Genomic DNA, 17,015 nt, shown 5'->3' on the forward strand with positions numbered 1-17,015 from the left:
AAATTGTGCAGATTTATTTCGCATAACGACATCTGCTTCTGACTCTGAGATGAAGACCAAATTTGTTAAGAATGTAAGAAAACAGACAAGTGTATTTGCGAGGAGGAGCAAATAAGAACATACAGCACACAAACGTTTTATTTTTGTGATTTTATTGAATAGGCTGAATAATAGGCCTCCGGTTAACAAAGCTTATAGAGAGGCAAAACTATAAACTCTTCCCTTCTTTGTAATCTGTGGGTCACAGTTGAATAAGTCGTGGGTAGTTTTGAACAACCACTAACAACTGTTACGGACAAACACTGTGCCAGTTGTTGATTGTTTTACACGGTACCAGATTATTATATTAAGAGAGCAGAATGGCAATATATAAAGCTTTGGTTGCTTTTGGCAGAAATGTTTCATCACTACAAAAAAATCATTTTTTATTCTGCGATTTTCGGTCTTAGAAATGAATTATAATGCGCGTGATTAATTTAAACGTCACAAGTTCGTGTATATTAACGAAACGACAACTGCTTCATAAATGATGTTGAATAAGCATCCAAAAGGTTCGGTGATTTATTATAGACAAAAGATAATTCTTAATCTATAAAAGGGACATGGTCACTTTCCGATACATTGACTAAAGTGAAAAATATCTTTGTAGATTTGCAAATTTTCTTTGTAGTTATTTGTTTGCATGGAAACAGTTCTACTGAACATTTACCATGCTCAAAAATATCGATTATATATAATTTCAAAACTTGAATTATAACGCGTCACAAACGCGAAACGAATTAATAATTTGGAAAATTCTGTTGTTATCGTTATAGTTTGTGATATTTGAGGATTGCTTATATGTAAAATAGTATAAAATACATCATGTAATGTATCATCAATGGCCAGTGGTTCGAGCCCAGTTGTGGATAACTTTTTTCTTTCATTATTTAATTATTGTTTTATATTTTATCTCTTCAAAACATGCCAGATATTCTGCACGAGTCCATTTCATCGAGACGATGTGTATTTAAGTATTGTTTGGCATAACTAGTTTGTGCTTAATTTCTACCACTTTTGTAGTGTGTTAATTCTCGTTGACCAAAGTTCAAACAAGATTGTTAAAAAACATTAACACAATCGATGTTGTTAAACATACAAAACTAGGATAATTTAACTGACTGTATACATTCGACCTTACATGTATTAATTTTAAAAATAAAAATACCTGTACACTGACAATAATTAATTACTTGTGAAATCATTGCAACAATGAATACGAAAAATAAATGTTAAATCATTCTTTGCCAACATGCTTAAAAAATCTCAAAAATCATGTATTGTACAAAACAAACGATAATGACTGTTGACGTGAGTGCTTCGGGTAATGTATTTATTATACATAAAGGTGCTTATAATTACACAGATATACGTATAATCGATGGCCGGAGAATGTTGTGGTATTTTCTAGACATCTAAAATGGTCGTTGATTGTTTTCCAAATGTCATGTCATGGTTTTGTTCGCCATGATTATTTGACGAAATTATTAATCAGCCTATCACTTTCGTTTCGCATGTGTTGTGCGCGGGCATAGGCACTTAAACACCAATAACATGTGATAAAACTACCTTTTAACCATTTTGACAAAAACAAAAAGCTCTAATATAATATATTTGAACAAGGTAGGTATTTTTGACACAGAAAAACCACCTACATCAACATTTAGGCAATTAATTGCTTAAATGACAGTCGATTTTTCGTAAGCTATGTATCAGATTGTGGGGAAAGGTTGCCTAATGACGAAACATGACCGCGAACAGCTACTTGCCAACATAACTACAAGAAAACACTTCTCGAACTCGTACACATGCTTGGTCGGCTCTCGTCTAACCGAACATTTAGCTGGGTTTAAGCAACAGTAAAACTATCGGAATACCCCATTTTCCGAACATACATTAGTGCAATAAACAGAAACGAGTTTATCCACTACAATATTAAAGCAATTAATTAACACAAATATTGATGTATATATGTACCTTTTTCATATATATTATATCAGATTTGTTTGTTTGCCAGAATGATTACAAATGTTGTTTTATGGCATATTAATAGCGTTCGATCATTGTTTAAGTCATTTATTACATTTGTGTTACAAAATAGAGGGTGTAGTGGGGGTTTTGAGTAATTACTTGACCACGCGCCCAATACATTTGACTCGTTGTGCATAAATGGTGGGATAATGTGTCATACTTTATGCGTCGGTATTGTTTATCTATAGTTTTTGCTAATCTTTATTAGTTATCGTGTTTGTAAATATTCAACATATATCTATATTTGAGGGAAAAGGTCACGTTATTAATTGAGGATTGTTGCTTTTTGTGTTATATTTTTTATAGTACCAATGTAAGTTATTTAATTCAATTTTGCAATTTTAAGTTTGAAAAAGCAATTGTATAAACATATGCAAGACTACTGTATGTTTTCCCTTCTGAATGTTTACATCTCTATGCAAAGTCGTATTTCCTATGTTACTTACCTCTAGGTTTGAACCGATGTGTTTCGCCACAATGTAGACAGAAATTCCAGTGAGCCAACTGTTCTTTACCACAACGTTCACAAGACAGAAACGACGAAACGGGCCTTGTAAAATGGAAAAGAAAAAATATTTTAATGATGTGATTAAGGGGTTACCAATGTCCCAAACATTTTTACGCTTAATGTGGCTGCTTTCAAGATTCATCGCAAGTTTCTATCTGTTAAAATGTTTGCCTTCAAAAGCATATATTACAGCTGTTCTATATCTTGTACCTGGTTTAAGTATACCTGTACTGATGGATGCAAACGTTTGGCATAAAAAGGCTTCAGCTGAAGATGTTATTCAAAAATGCGAGAAACAACAGCTAACGAAATGTTTTGAAAGGTTGTACTTTGAATTTGAAAGGAAACGCACATTAAACAGACAATGTTTATTTGACTTAAGTTTTGCTTCTTTAACGGGAACGTTAACAAGTTTTTTGCATTTTATAATATGTCAAGTTTTGCTTAAATGTTGACATATTTAAACATCCAAACTAAAACGCCAATGTATCCCGTTGTGTAACGGGACTTGTACCGGGTCTTGGAGGTGAAAAGGTCTATCGCCCTAATTTCTCTGCAATGTATTACAATAGTTTCATTTTGTATTATTAAGAAAACTGTGTTCACAACAGCTATTGAAAACAGCGGAAAATCCAATTTTTTTCAAGTATTTCGTTTTTCCATTGGAAACATTTAATTTGATGTTTCCGCATGAATGAAACTGTATTTATAATATGTGGGTGCTGTGTTGTTGATTGATCGATTGATGTTTTGAATGTGTGGACAAAAGCTGATGGTATCGACTGTATGTGAACAAGTCCCAATAAACGCACCTGTTAACTGATCCACGAATTAAAAATGTTAAAAACGTTTGTCCCAGTTTCAAAAGCTATTGTAAATACAAAAGCGAAAAACCACTAAAACATTGAGGTAAACTAAAAAATACCGTACAAACTTTGAGCTGAAATTAAGAAAATGACGATTGAGCACTGTAGATTAATATTTTAAAAGAATGTAGTTTACATTGCTCTTATTACGTGAAAGTAAATATTACACTATCCGTATGGATGATTATTGGCAAACCAGAAGTTATGTCTGCAGAGTTACAGTATCATGATAAGCACAAATAGTTAGGGGAAAAATTAATGCCAATTTAAATTGAGCTACCATTATGAATGTGAATCAATAGGAATATTTAAGCATTAAGAAAACATATCTTGCAATGCTTTGTGTGAGCGGATTTAAGCCTCATATCTTTTTGCCCTTCTATTTATTCGCAAAGTGACAGCCTCCATGCCGGTAATAATTTAATTTGCAACGAGTATTATAGATATAAATTATTATGTTTTCAAAGCTTATGGCTTTACCTTTCATACCATTGATGGCGATGTGGCGATATATTGGGAAGTAGCTTGGTCATTGAAATACAAAGTTGACTTCAAAAAACATTTATCAAAATGCAATAGCAAAAAAGTTAATAAAAATTCATTCAACGCTTATCTCTAAGTCGCTTCAGATCATATTTTGACCCAGGAGATAAGACTAATAAAAGTTTGGGCTCTAAATTAATGGAACAAATTGCGTTTGATGTAATAATTTCAGGTAGTGCACTAATTTCGGCCGATGCAATGAAATACCATTGTTGCAATGTCCTTATTTGTAACTTATGGCTATGTGTTACTTAAAATCTATTATTTGCGGCTATAGCCGCGTATTGTAGCTACCAATCACCAATTGCCAGGTGCTATCATGGTGCAAGTGTGATTTAACATGTCCTTGAACTAAATGTTCCAACTTTAACTCGTTGATGGCTACAGATAACTAAACGGTCAATGTCCATACGAGTATCGGATGTCTGAACGGTTAAAACATTTTTTTTAATTTTTATTTTTGAGACATCATCATGTAAAGCTGGGGAGGAACTCATTTGATATCGATTTAAAACCTTACTATCTAAGTAAAATGAGAACGGTCATACATGGATACGATTCGGCATGATTCAGATTATCATGCCGAAACAATGTTCTGTAATACTCAACATCTTTAGAAACTAACTGAAAGGATCTTTTCAATTTACTGAAATGACAGCATTCATTAAACCATTGTTAATCTCGATACGTTATTGAAAACACGTGCTATCGCAATGGCATTAGTAAACTATTCCACGGAATACGAGTACATGCTATAGCTTGCATTAATATAATCAGATATAACATGCAATACATGTTTGTTGGAATTAAATGATATATTACTTTATTTAGTAATGTTATTACATACACGAACACAAACCAACACGAATTTCTGTCAGAACATAATTAATTCGCAATTTAAGTGCATTTGATGCATGAACATTCTTGCTTGGCATGTACAATTTATTTAATTTTTCAACTTTTTGCAATGCATTTTAGAAATTGCAATTATGTATATTTCTGTGATCTGGCGCAAACTTTGAAAAATATAGAAAATTTTATATTTAAGAAACTTAAAACAAACAATTTACCGTGTTAGGGTCTGGATACGCTTTGTCCCAAATTTGCCCAGATGTGTCCTCTCGTTCGGTTCTGAATTCATGTGCATTTGAAACATTTAAATTTGGGTACAATTATAACGTTATAACATTCTACGAATACTGTACATTAAAACAAATACTTCCTCTAGGGAAGGGAATGCTTCGACCCCAATCACTTACTCTCTCATCATCCATGCATTCAGTTATTAAAACCTACAAACCAATTAGATATAATTACTGACGAGCTCTTAAAAGCTTTAAATGTTGTTTAAGTGATGTAGACTCGTCCAACCTCAATGAGAACAACCGTGTTTTGTAAACCTTGAAAGCCCAATTAGGTAGATCATGTTATATTTCATGAAATTTAATTACTGTGATATTCCTAATCAGATAAGCATCATTCATTTGAAATCTTGCTTCATACAAGTGATAATTTATTTGATTGTACACGGTTGACAAATGTCATAGCATTTGTCTGCGCCTGAACAAAATACACTGATATTTAATTTACAAATGCGACAGAATCAGACATGGAACAGCAAATTACGAAAATGTGTTTTGTTTTATTGGATGTGTATGACGTAAACCCAAGGCGCGTTTCAAACCATCGTTAATGGTATATCTTTTTTCTGAAACACTTGCAATATATCAGCCATATCTGTATGTTGGTCGTACAATTTTGATTTATTATAAGTAATTTTCTTAAAGACGATACGACTTACGACCTGTGCCAATTCCACTGAATTTAAAAACGTTCCATAAGTGTGCGGCAGTTACCAGAGGGGGTAATCACGGTATAGTCAAGATGGCGACGTCCATACCGAGACGTTTATTTTTCGCCGTTTTATACCCTTCATTACTTCTGTTTATTTTTTAAATGACGCTCACTTTCCAGCCATATCAGTAAAAAGGTGATAAGCGTTTATTTCGTATTTAAATTCGCTTTGTATCTCAACTTTACTACCCGCGAGTTTACTTAGTTGAGTCATAATTAGGTCATCCCATTTCCGCTAAGAAATTTCGCACCGAGTGAAGTCGAGATATACAGCGAATATTACTATGAAATGAAAGCAAGTAATTTTCTCCCTAATATGGCTGAAAATTGAGCGGAATGATAAATAATACTACAAGTAATACAGGGTATAACACGACGATAAAATACCTGCCTCGGCATGGACGTCGCAATCTTGTTTGTCACGTGATCTGGTTACACTTTAACAGGAAATTTTAAGCGTTAAGTGTACAATTTGCGAACCCCAAATGTTTTTACCATCATTCCTTTCAATCTATGAAACAAACAAAAATCAGTTGTTTTCACTGAATTATCAGTGTTTGATGATTTGAAAGTAGAAAACAACAAAACTGTCTGCGATGTATGGGAAACGGTTTTCACATGCCGAGAGTAAACAAAACAGCTATTCTAAAATTAGTTCGAAAACAGGATACGTTCTAAACAGGTTTATTGACGACAAAAGATTCATAACCATGCTCTGTATTGTATCCGTCGGTTAAGACATATAAGCATTTATATACGAATAAACGAATTAAAAAATGTGGGAATTCTGACAAGATGCTTTGTTTTAATAAGTGTTTATACACTATACAAATAAGATCGACATGCACGGAATAAACTATTTATATTACGAATCAATATTTGACAAAACATAAAATACAGCGTTTTGTTTAACTGATAGCTTTCATCATTAAAAAATTTCATTGAATATACAATTCCTGTCAGTCGATAACTAAATGATGATTGGCATTGATTAAGTCACTTATTATTACATATTTATTTGCTGAATACTTAAGATTACAATTTTACATATTTATAACATGTAAATACTTCTGAAGAAAAGGAAGGAATATAAACAAATGAAGGAAATTCTTATACAACAAAATACATCCCAGTGAATAACGTACAGAAAAGCTTTAGTTTTACGAAACATGCATTTGTTATTCTACGTATTGCAACTTTAATAGACGAATACAGAATGCACAAAACATAGTAACAGCTACTTTACCTGGGGTAAGAGTTTGTAAACAATGCGTGCACATCTTGCTCGCAGCTGGACAATATTGACCGCATTTCTGACAATTCCCTAGCAGAAATTCTTTAGGATCAACTTGTCTGCCACAGTTGGGACAGAACTTTTTACCCAGACTGATTTGTTCCATACATGGTTTACCTTCATCGTCACCGTTACATCTAATAGACTCTGCATTTTGTTGTAATTGTTGTAACTTCGAACCACATGCGCTGCAAAATTTTGCCGTACTACTGTCTGTGTCTGCCCCACATGTTGGGCATGGGCCCTTCATTGCTTTAACTGTTGTGTTTTACATCTCATACTGAAAAAGTTTTATACTTTGACAAATAACGTAAACAATACATCATTTTAATAAGTTTGTATAAAACACATTTTAGAAGATCTATCCCATCCCTAAAGTAAACACATTGGGCGACTTTTCAAACTCTAATTCCAAACTGAAGAATGTTGTATTATCATGTTGACCGGTTTAATTTTCGATGTAAATTAGCACGTGCTAATTATGTGTTTTTGTTGTTTTCATATGTGATGAATAGGAAAAAAAATGAAATTAATGAATTCAACTCAGAGTAAAATTACACATTTAATGAAAAACACACATTTTATAATGAAAGAAAATTAAGATTAAACAGCCCAAAAAGTTTTGTAAATATATAACGTCAGATACTTAAACTAATGCGATAATATTAGTAACGGGCCATTCAATTGTGTAAACGATGAGAATAAATATATCTCTAAACATTTGAATGAAAATCATTTGTATAATAACACGATTTGAAGCTATATCGAGGGGTTAGAGCCAGAACGTGGTAGGTGCACTTTTTTTTATTATCAAAAATCACTTTTTTGCACGTTTAGAAAGCTATTCCAATACTCTTCAATTTGCACTATTCCCTGGAATCATATCTTGTATACAACATAGTATATCCGACAGAACCAAGGTGCACTAAGTGCTTATCGACAAATCCCTTGTATGCCAGAATGCTTTATATCCTTTTCATGACTGCAAGAAAGCTTTAATAGCACTTAAGTCTTTTTGGCACAATAATTTTTTTTAACATATTGAGAGATAATACATGTGCCAAAAGGATTTAAGTGCACTTAAAAAAATTTAACATAAGCCTTATTCAAGGTAAAAATATGAAGCCCTTACCTTGTAAAGGAATTATTGTATCTGGTTTATATCAACAGGAAACACAAACTATTGTGCTAATGGGTAATTAGATAGGGAGAAATATGACTTAATCGGTATTTATGTTGATAAAAGACACTGTTCTCCCACTATGATGGTAAAATAATATAATTGTTTCAACACCTTTCTCATTGAAAGTTCTTTCTTATGGAAAGAAGATGTTTAAAAAAAAAACTACTTTTACAGTAAAAGGTAAGATTTTTAGGTATTATATTTGTGTGTAAAAAGCTGTCTATTATAATTAAAATACTAAAATGTTTCAAATTTGGACTTGAAAGGCAGGAAGAAATTAATGCTTATCTTTTTTAGATTTTGCAGTAATTAATTTTATACTTGTATAAAAGGTATATGTCTCTCATACTTCAGTGCCATTTGATATGTTCACTTTAGACAGGCTTTATTGCAGATGTATACTTTTATGGTTATAGCATTCAAGCAGTTCATTACACATTGAAAGTTTGGAAAAGCATGTTAAAAGCTGTGCATCTATTAACTTATTTTCAAATAAACGTTTAACATGCCAAAGTTGTGCTTATATTTTTACAAAGAGTTCATATCAACGTCAGAAGATCGCCTTATGTTCAAACATAACGGCATAGGGTGTTACGACTGATCTGATTCGACGTTTCACTTTTAACGTGAATGCGGAATGCGGAAAACCTAATTGGTAAATATTCCAGTGATCATAAATTGGGGAAATGGTAGGTGTGCGAAAATGAGACCTCCTTAAAATAAGTGAATTCACAGTATGACGTCATTGGAATGTGCGTTTAAATACGTCAATCTTTATGTTTAAAAGTATAAACTGGTAGACAAAACCTGTCATAGTGTGCGATCCATATAATTTTTTTCTAATGATTTATGATAAACACATGTTTTGTGGATATTCTGAAGACATAGAATATTTTAATCATTGTTCTTATATGTTTACTGAAGTGAATAACATAATATCTTTAAATTTTTCATTGAAAATAAAGAAGTAAAACTCCAGGTGCTGGAGCAGTATTGAATGTTAGTGATATGCAATTAGTTGGTCATTAATTTAAGTCAAGTGACCAATTGCCAAATAGTACAACACAGCACAATACAAAACAACATTAATATATATAAGAATTAAGCTTGGGTCACCGCCTTGGAACGGTCAACCTCACACTTGGCCCAGCAATATTCATGATACATATAAGTGTGAATAAAATTTAACCTCATAGCATTGCAACTCAAATTAAACAATAATAAAAGGAAACCAAAACGCATTCATTTTAATTACCATTTAATTACTCAATGGTAGGGAAGAGACCAGAGCAACAAAGTTACAACCTTTTGAGGAACGATGAAATGAATTAAGAACAAGTGTCAACTACATCCCTTATTTTTCGAAAAAAAGATTTGAGAATATAGCAAAACAACTTATATATGAATAACACAAATCTTTACTCAAATTAAAATATATAAGGCGCAGTTTAAAACTAAACCCATACATTCCAGAGTAGGTAAGCAGCTAGAAATTCTCGCATGATTTCTTGGCTTCCTCAACTGACTGTTTTTCTCATGGCAGTATTTGATGTAACATTATGCAGTCAATTTGTTTACTGAAAATGACGAACACATATTTTATAGAAAATGTTTAAAGATATTTTCATGTTCTGTAATCATATCCCTTATCAGTAAAACAAGGCAACATTTTTTCCTAATACATGTTGCAAAATGACACAGATTGAGCAACATTTAAAGGACACGTTCTTGATCGTTCTTGTTGATGCCCTGTGTTAGAGTCATTTTCTTTACAGATTAAGATGGAACAATATTACATAAAAAGTTCGCAATTTATTTAACCAAATATTATTAAAGCGAGACTATACGATTTTGTATGTGTTAAATTGTAATATATTTAATCAAATATGTTACAATAACGCAAAATAGGTAAGAAAAATATAAATTGAAGACGAATTTCATAAAATGCAGCAAAGACAAATTAGCGCCCCGAGCCAATTGTGACGAATATATTTCGTACATATTTTCCTACAATTACCGAAGAATTCATCTTTTTATTAGGTTCTGAGTTAGTGTTCGTGTGTCGTATGACTATATATCGTTGCAGGAAATTAAAATGATCCGTAAAACAAAATTTAGATTCACATCGTACATGCATAATATACATGCTGGCGAACTCGACTGTACAGACATTGTCGATTTCAGAATTAAATATCAGGCTTATTTCGCATTTTTCGACACATGTCCTTCTTAACTTTTATTTTAATTTATATTGAAATATATGTATAATAAGTTTTTACTCGTTTTATATAAATTCGTAAATATTTGACAAAATCGTACAGTCTCGGTTTAAAACGGAAATAATACAGTTTATGAAAGGGCATAAAATAAATATTAAACAAAGATACGCATGACTATTAAAACATGCCTACTTAAAATAATATACAGATTAAAAAATACAGTAAAAGCATATTACGATACCATACAATATGTACTGCTATATATTTGTATAATTTGTAGTTACCGGTATATGTCTGTTTTTTGTTTAATTTAAATTTGTTGCTGTATTAATTTCTTTTAGTTATATCACTGACTTATATCAGTCAACCTTCTCACAAAATATGTGAACAAGTCCCTTCAAAATCTAACACTTTCTTCCTTCCATGACCATCCCAGCCCATATGAAAATAAAAATGACCCACAGGTCAGTACAGGGGCAAGGTGGGAGCCATCCTTAACATGGTTAAAAGAGGCAGAATGAAAAAAAACAATGAACAATTATTCAAAGCAAAGTTAAATATATCAATATGCTTAAATGTTTTTTGAAACAAATATAACAAGTTAATATCGAATGATTGAGAATAAACTAAATTTATATAGACATGTTTGCATTCATATTTAGATGTACAGTGGCATAGAGATGACATTTACTCCTCTTTTTCATAAACTGCACTCCTCTTTTTTCTATCTCGTTCCCACGACATACTAACTAGAGGGAACGAGTTAACTATGACGTGGTAATGATTTATTAAGTCGAGAGAACGAGATACAAAAAAGAGTAGTGCAAAACTAAATAAATGAAGAGTGCAATCATTATGAAAAAAGAGCAGTGAATTAAATAAAGGAAAGTGCATTAAACACTTTACTGCACCACTCTTTGTTTCGTTGCACTCCTCTTTTATTAAGTTTTGCACTCTTTTTTCTATCTCGATCGTTCCCTAAACTTAGAAAGTTGTCCCACAACATAGCTTACGCGTTCCCACGAGTTAGTAAGTCGTTCCCTTGAGATAGTTAAAATGCTCTCTTCTTTTGTTTAATGCACCCCTCATATATTTACCATATATTTACTGCACCACTCTTTTTTGATTGCACGCCTCTTTCATTTAGTTGTGCACTCCTGTTTTTTTCTATATCGTTCACTCGACTTAGCTGACTGTTCCCTTGAGTTCGAGTTAGTAGGTCGTTCTCTCAAGTAAGTATGTCGTTGGAACGAGATAGAAAAAAAGAGGAGTGCAATGTAAAACAAGAGGAGTGATAAACAAAAAGGAGTGAATGTTACCTGTATTTCACCGTACTACTGATGATCAATACATGCATCTTACTGGAACGTTTTGAACAACTTTGATAGAAGATCACCCATTGATCATTTATGTGAAGGTTTGTTCGAATCTTCCCAGTGATTGATGTGGAGATTTGAAGCTGATTGTAGACAACACAAAGAGAAGCCAATAACCACGTAAGCTAACTCTCAGTAGAGGACGAAAATACAAGATGCAAGGCAAATACTAAAACACAGAAGATTTAACAGTATGCAGTCGATAAAATTGTGATCAACCTTCAACTTAGGTAAAAAATCGGTTAATCTCTTAATTTTGTTATACAAATTATGTGAATCTCGTTTTGTGACCATCTTTTACCACTGCATTCACATTTAAACAACTGTTGTAGAGAAGCACTATGCATTTTCAACATAGGCATCAATTTACATAACCTAATTGACAAGCCGGTTCAGAATATAATAAGTTATAAGTAGTTTTTGGACTATCGATGTGTTTAAAAGGATGTTGTCCCTGGAGTGCGGAATGTAAAGACTCCAGGATCATAATTAACAAGGATGTTAGTCAATATATATAAAATGAAACCTATTGGCATTGCATTTAGAATGCGCTGATGTTGAATATTATGTTGATATTTATAAAATCTATATAACCCATGCGACCCTAAACCATTCAGGCTATATTTCATTTGACTAAGTTAATTTAATCAAAGCATTTATAGTGTTCATAAGCTTTTTGTTATATTTGACATGGTAACCTAAGTTTTGAATACACTTTACTTAGATTTCATCTTTGTTGTGATATTGTGATTATACAAATTCTTACCAAATGTGATCAACATTTAGTCATAAGGGTAGCTTCTACAGTTGTTACAACTTTAGCGTAACATTTAACCTGTTGACCAGGTTTTTGATATCAATTGGCCCAAATTTTACTTTGATTTAAATATTGTCGAGATAAACATTTTTACTTTTATATTTTATTTGGCCTTAACCGAAAATCGGAGTTTGCTTTATTAGATCTGTACTGTAACTTTGCTCTACTTTGCTGTCGGAGTCATGAACTGTAATGAAATCCTTGTAGGTCCCGACTTTGATGGCATGAAAGTATTAAACTTTGCATGTTTTGTTGATTTACCCAGACAAAATGGACATGAGTAAATTAGAAGCGAATTAATAATTGACTTCGTGAGGTATTTACCAACGGTTTGGAGTTCCGATGAATAGGAATTAATTACAAGCATCAGAATTACAAACTGTTGGTTATTACCTTAACAAACAACGTAAGCTTTATATAATTTTAAATCTAACATGATACATAGTATGCCCTTTTTTCCACAAAAAATACATACATTTGTTTTCATGACGACAACACACTTAAATTATAATAACTTTTGTCAGCTTCATTAAGATTATTTGAGGAAATTACATTCAATAAAAATATTAAGCTAATTATGCAAAATGTATACCAAGTAAACAGGTTTGGTAACTTATGTATGAGCATTTTACTACTTAAATGTGGTTTCACTGGGCCGAATGCAGATATGATATCTTTGTCAAACGTCTCCTATATCACATATTTAAGGAGGCACATTTTACTGAACTGAACATCTGGGAATTCTTGAATTTTCATGACAACAGGGGCTCTCTTTCCTTTTTTGTGAAGTAAAGGTAAGACACTCAATTTATTTGAAAAAAATTCCCACAAATTTCAAAATTGTGAAATATTTAGTCACAAACTCCTCAAAATTTTACAAACAATATTCACATACTTGTAGAAATTGTAAAATGATGATTTTTATGCATAGGTATAGTAAAATATTTTCATTGGCTGGACACTTTTGCTTTCGAAAAATAAAATAATACATCATATGAGCAACTAAATTCTGACAGGTTTAACTGTATCTTCAATGATCCATAGTCAATACTTTAACAAACATTAAAATGCTTGTCTATGTGATTTCTGTTGTGTGGCTAGACACATTAGTTATACATTGAATTTTAGTTCTAGTGTGAGAAATGTAAGCCATATAATTTTTCCAAGTTTAAAACCTTTGTCAATAACAATTGTGCAATGTCACATGCGCATAGGATTCCCTATAAATCATACATATTAACAATATTTGACATTAAAATGGATTTCATGAAAATGCAATTTAATCTATTTGAAAATAAATTATTCAAGCTTTGAAGAAAATTTACACATATAAACGGGTAATAATACGAAAATCTACTCCAAATTGCTGCCCTTGCCTCGCTCTCTGCCAGTACTACATTACTCAAGTGTTTTCACTTTTGTCACATGATCTTTCTGATTCAAGGTTTGTCCGTTGTAAAAGTGCATGCTTAAATCTTACTGTGATATCTTTAAAGTGACTCTTCATTCAAACAAATCCGGATCCCCATGCTGACTTTTTAAACAAAGGATCTCAAGTTTTACTATACAATTTACTGACGGTCCAATGCACTGGTGTGGTGTTTAAGCCGAACTAACGTTACAACACTGGTTTCACCAGTTTCATACTTGTAATTCCTTAACAACGAGCAAATTCGTTAAAATTGATTCCCCCCTTCTCCTCATTTATATATAGACACCTATGAAGTTTCATGTTATAACACTTAAATAGTTTCTGAGATATAGCTCTAAAAAGTTTGTGACAGACAGACGGATGAATTCTACTTTTGAATATAACATGTCTGTTAAATGTCAAACAACTTACAAAGGCTGGTTTTGTAAAATAGTGTTGATATATTAGATTTTTGAAATGCTTGCATCAAAACTGTGAGATGGCTGACCCAGGCCACACGCAAAGAAGGAAAAAAGCCCTACAACATTTACAGGTTTTGATAGCAGAATAACTCCATAATGTATTGCAGTATAACCACATGATTTGTCGCAAAATAACCTTTAATTTCAAACTCTGTCTACATAAAATAGGTAAGGGTGGTGGAAGAATGATAATTAATTAAAGCAAAGTTAAAAATGATTCTGTAAATTGCAGTGGAATTGTAAACTTGTTAAAATCCACTTTATACTGCAATTTGAACCAAAATGTTTGCTCATGCCATTTTAATTAGGCAAAAGGAAATTATTGCTTATATTGAGGTATAAAAACCATTGAAAAAAAATGATAAAAAATTTATATGCAGAAATATGCAAGTACTATACTGCCACAGATGATCTTGGAGATAACATAGCACATGTATGTATTCTATATGATTAAACTATATATGTTAGTCAATTACAAATAGTTTGCAAAGTATCTTGTGGAGCTTGCTTTAAATTGTATAATAAGTGTACAAACTAAATGTTCTAAAAACAAACCTCTTTAACCATTCGTAGGTTTTCATACTCAAGATACTTTTTCCAAGTATATAATCACAATGGTGGTATTGTTAAGTTGAGTGTGTCTTTCAAAAATCACTTTAAGTTTCAATTAAACATTTCTCATTATAAATAAAATCTTCCTTGTTGAGGAGAACACTTCTAGTTATTAAAGGGATCTTTTTACGCTTTGGTAAATTGACAAAATTGAAAAAAGTTGTTTCAGATTCGCAAATTTTCGTTTTGGTTATGATATTTGTGAGGAAACAGTAATACTGAACATTTACCATGCTCTAATATAGCCATTATATGCATCTTTTGACGATTTTAAAACCTAAAAATTATAAAGCGCCTGTTTGTTGCATTATGCAGTGAACACATTGGCCTGATTGTTGTATTATGCAGTGAACTTATTGACCTGTTTGTTGCATTATTCAGCAAACACATTGAACTGATTGTTTCATTATGCAACAAACACACAGATATGAACGTTGCATTATGCAGCGAACACAATTTGATCTGATTGTTGTATTATGCACCAAACACATTAAACTGATTTAGTTGTTTTATGCGGTGAACACATTAACCTGATTGATGTATTATGCAGCAAACACATTGACCTGATTTAGTTTTATTATGCAGCAAAAATATTGATCTAATTTAGTTGTATTATGCAGCGAACACATTGTCCTGTTTGTTGAAATATGCAGCGAACACATTGACCTGTTTGTTGCGTAATGCAGTAACAACATTGACCTGTTTGTTGCATTATGCAGCGAACACATTGATTTGATTGTATTATGTAGTGAACACATTGACCTCAATGTTGCTTTATGCAGCAAACATAATTTGACACGATTTAGTTGTATTATGTGGTGACCACATTTACCTGATTTAGTTGCATTATGCAGTGAACATATTTACCTGATTGTTGTATTATGCAGCAAACATATTGACCTGATTTATTTGTATTATACAGTGAACACATGGACCTGATTTGGTTGTATTATGCAGTAATCATATTCATGTGATTTAGTTGTTTAATGCAGCGAACACATTGACGTGATTTAGTTGTTTAACGCAGCGAACGAATTGACCTGGTTTAGTTGTATTATGCAGCAAACACATTGACCTGACTTAGTTTGATTGTGCAACGAACACATTGATCTGGTTTAATTGTTTTATGCAGCAAACACGTTGACCAGATTTATTTGTATTATGCAGCAAAGGCATTGACCTGATTTTCAAAATCTCAATTTAAATAGGTTTATGTAAATTCATTATCTACAAGGCTGTCCAGTTACGGTTAGCGCAGTGGTTGGTACATGCACTTCTCACTTCTGCAACCGGGGTTCAATCCCCATTCCCAGGGTACGTGAGTTTGGTAGGTGGTCATTATAACGGACAGGTGGGTTTCCTCTGGGCAATCCGGTCCCCCCCCCCGCCCACAGCATAAGACCACACAAAAATTGAATAACTTTCAGTAAAACCTAAATACATATGTAGCTGGAAACTGAAGCTTTAATTTAAAATTCGTTTCAACTTTCATGAGTCTAGTAATTAAATTAGGTAGGAGTGGTGGGACAAACTATGAGTCTTTACATAATGCAGGTACTGTTCCGGAAGGACCTCATGAACTTAGAACACCCCGCATCAATTTACGTAGATCACGTGTTTAAGCAATGAATGATTATCAGTATGTTTCTCAGCATGTGACATCCTGCCAATCTCTCTTAGAGTAATAGTTATCTTAGTCTACCTTAAGTCTCGAATAGCATCACGCACATCAGGGTGTTATACTTTACTACGCATGTAGCACTGTTACCACATAGTGTTT

The 17,015-nt window shown here is 32.4% G+C and overlaps 1 protein-coding gene across 1 annotated transcript in view; it reads right to left on the reverse strand.

The window, feature by feature from the left end:
• LOC127852628 (uncharacterized) overlaps positions 1-17,015 on the reverse strand; it is a 276,162-nt gene that overhangs the window by 5,701 nt on the left and 253,446 nt on the right. Inside the window, exons 2-4 of the mRNA XM_052386580.1 lie at positions 7,088-7,415; positions 5,058-5,118; positions 2,517-2,620 (exon numbers count right to left, since the gene is read on the reverse strand). Of these exons, the coding sequence (XP_052242540.1) occupies positions 2,517-2,620; positions 5,058-5,118; positions 7,088-7,385 (463 nt within the window). The 5' untranslated portion in view covers positions 7,386-7,415. The remainder of the gene's footprint in view (positions 1-2,516; positions 2,621-5,057; positions 5,119-7,087; positions 7,416-17,015) is intronic.

This window comes from Dreissena polymorpha, chromosome 12 (assembly GCF_020536995.1).
Source record: "Dreissena polymorpha isolate Duluth1 chromosome 12, UMN_Dpol_1.0, whole genome shotgun sequence".
Taxonomy (NCBI): Eukaryota; Metazoa; Mollusca; class Bivalvia; order Myida; family Dreissenidae; genus Dreissena; species Dreissena polymorpha.